A 1555-nucleotide genomic window follows, 5' to 3' on the forward strand; every position below is an offset into this window, starting at 1 on the left:
TGAAAAATGTTTAAGTGCGTGTTTATCGATGATCGATGGACGATCGAACAGGTGTTATTCTAACGAAAGTCACTCTGAAATGATCTGAGATTATTGTCCACTGTGACTAGTATTATGGTGTTGTCCACTGTGAGTGGGTTTTATGGCGTTGTCCACTGTTGCTATATATATAGCATATTTTAGAAATATTTTCAGGTATAATTTACAACGTTTTTGATTGTGAAAACATTTTACAAAAAAGCGGAATGTCCCTTTAAGAGGAAATTATTTTGTGATTTAGAAAACTTAATGTTAAGACGACAATTGAAGAATGGAGTTAACAGCGAAGACGCCAATATTAGATTTTCAAGAGTATAATATTAATATACAAGCAGGTGATATTACTGATGATGATTTAAAACAAACTGGATATTGTTATATCAAAAATCATGGAATACCCAAACATCAGGTAGATCTATTATCATTTTGATTGTTAGATATTATACACATTCAACATAATAGTCTAAATATTTGCTTTATCCTCTGAAGGAACTCAATTTCAGGTAATGGCATCTCCTTTCAGAATGAAACAGCTCGTCACCTGAGAACCAGACGTCTATGTCCACTTTTGTGAAAAATTGAGTTAGCAAATGTAGAAAAGAGACCACGTTCTATGTCCATACCAAATTTCAGCCCCTTAGTATCATTTTGGAAGGTTTTTTTTTTCAACTTTAAAAATTGTTCTAATTCCAACTATTCTACTTTTTTTTAGAACCATAGTGTTCTTTGTCTCTTTTTATCCAATAGGGTTTCAGATTTTGTCGGTAGTTTTGTACTTTTATTTCCCTTTAATTCGGATTAGTTTATTTTTGAATAGATTGTCAATACATTATAATTATGAATTAAAATTGGGGCATTCACTTTGCTTCAAACTACCTCATAATGTCAATTTAAGGATAAAGTTTGGTTCTCAGAATGTTCATGTATTTTCCTTGGTAATTGTCTGCAACCCGAAAATCATGTTTTACCACTAAATGGAGGCTAAGTAGATCGATGATAATTAATGATATTTAGTAAATTTAGATCAGTAATGACAATTATGCAAAGTTCTCCAATGAAATACGAAAAAAGTCCGTGGTTTTGAAACTTAGAACTCCATTTTATTGAAAACCACTTTTGTGGATATAGAACAGTCTGGTTCTCAGGTAACGAGCTGCTCCCGGTTTCACTGCCATAAAGTCACTTTAAAGACGTCAAAACAGTCTAACTTATACATTTATATAATATGCAGTCTAATTAAAATTAAACCAAACTTTCGCAACTTCAGTAAGCGTCTAAAGACGGGCTTCTTGAACATTCGTAAGTTTGATGACACCGCCAGACAATCAAATATCTGCATTAGATATACAAATATGAAGCATTAGAGAGACAGTAAATTCACCTTTTGATCGCGTCTATTAGAAATGAAGTGCGGGCACAAATGGGGCTGCAAACCTTAACCCCACTGGCGCCGCCATTGTCTGTACACGAATCTCGGTTTATAACTATCACGAAATGCTTTCCCTTTCTTCCAGCT

General features: G+C 33.5%; 1 protein-coding gene across 1 annotated transcript in view; it reads left to right on the forward strand.

Moving 5' to 3' along the window:
• Positions 1-310: 310 nt before the first annotated feature.
• Positions 311-1555, forward strand: part of LOTGIDRAFT_176679 (hypothetical protein) — a gene marked incomplete at both ends in the record, with an annotated part of 3413 nt that continues 2168 nt past the window's right edge. The window contains 2 exons of the mRNA XM_009055836.1: positions 311-448; positions 529-542. Coding sequence (XP_009054084.1) covers positions 311-448; positions 529-542 — 152 coding nt within the window. The remainder of the gene's footprint in view (positions 449-528; positions 543-1555) is intronic.

The sequence above is a fragment of the Lottia gigantea genome, assembly GCF_000327385.1.
Source record: "Lottia gigantea unplaced genomic scaffold LOTGIsca_2526, whole genome shotgun sequence".
In the NCBI taxonomy this organism is placed as follows: domain Eukaryota; kingdom Metazoa; phylum Mollusca; class Gastropoda; family Lottiidae; genus Lottia; species Lottia gigantea.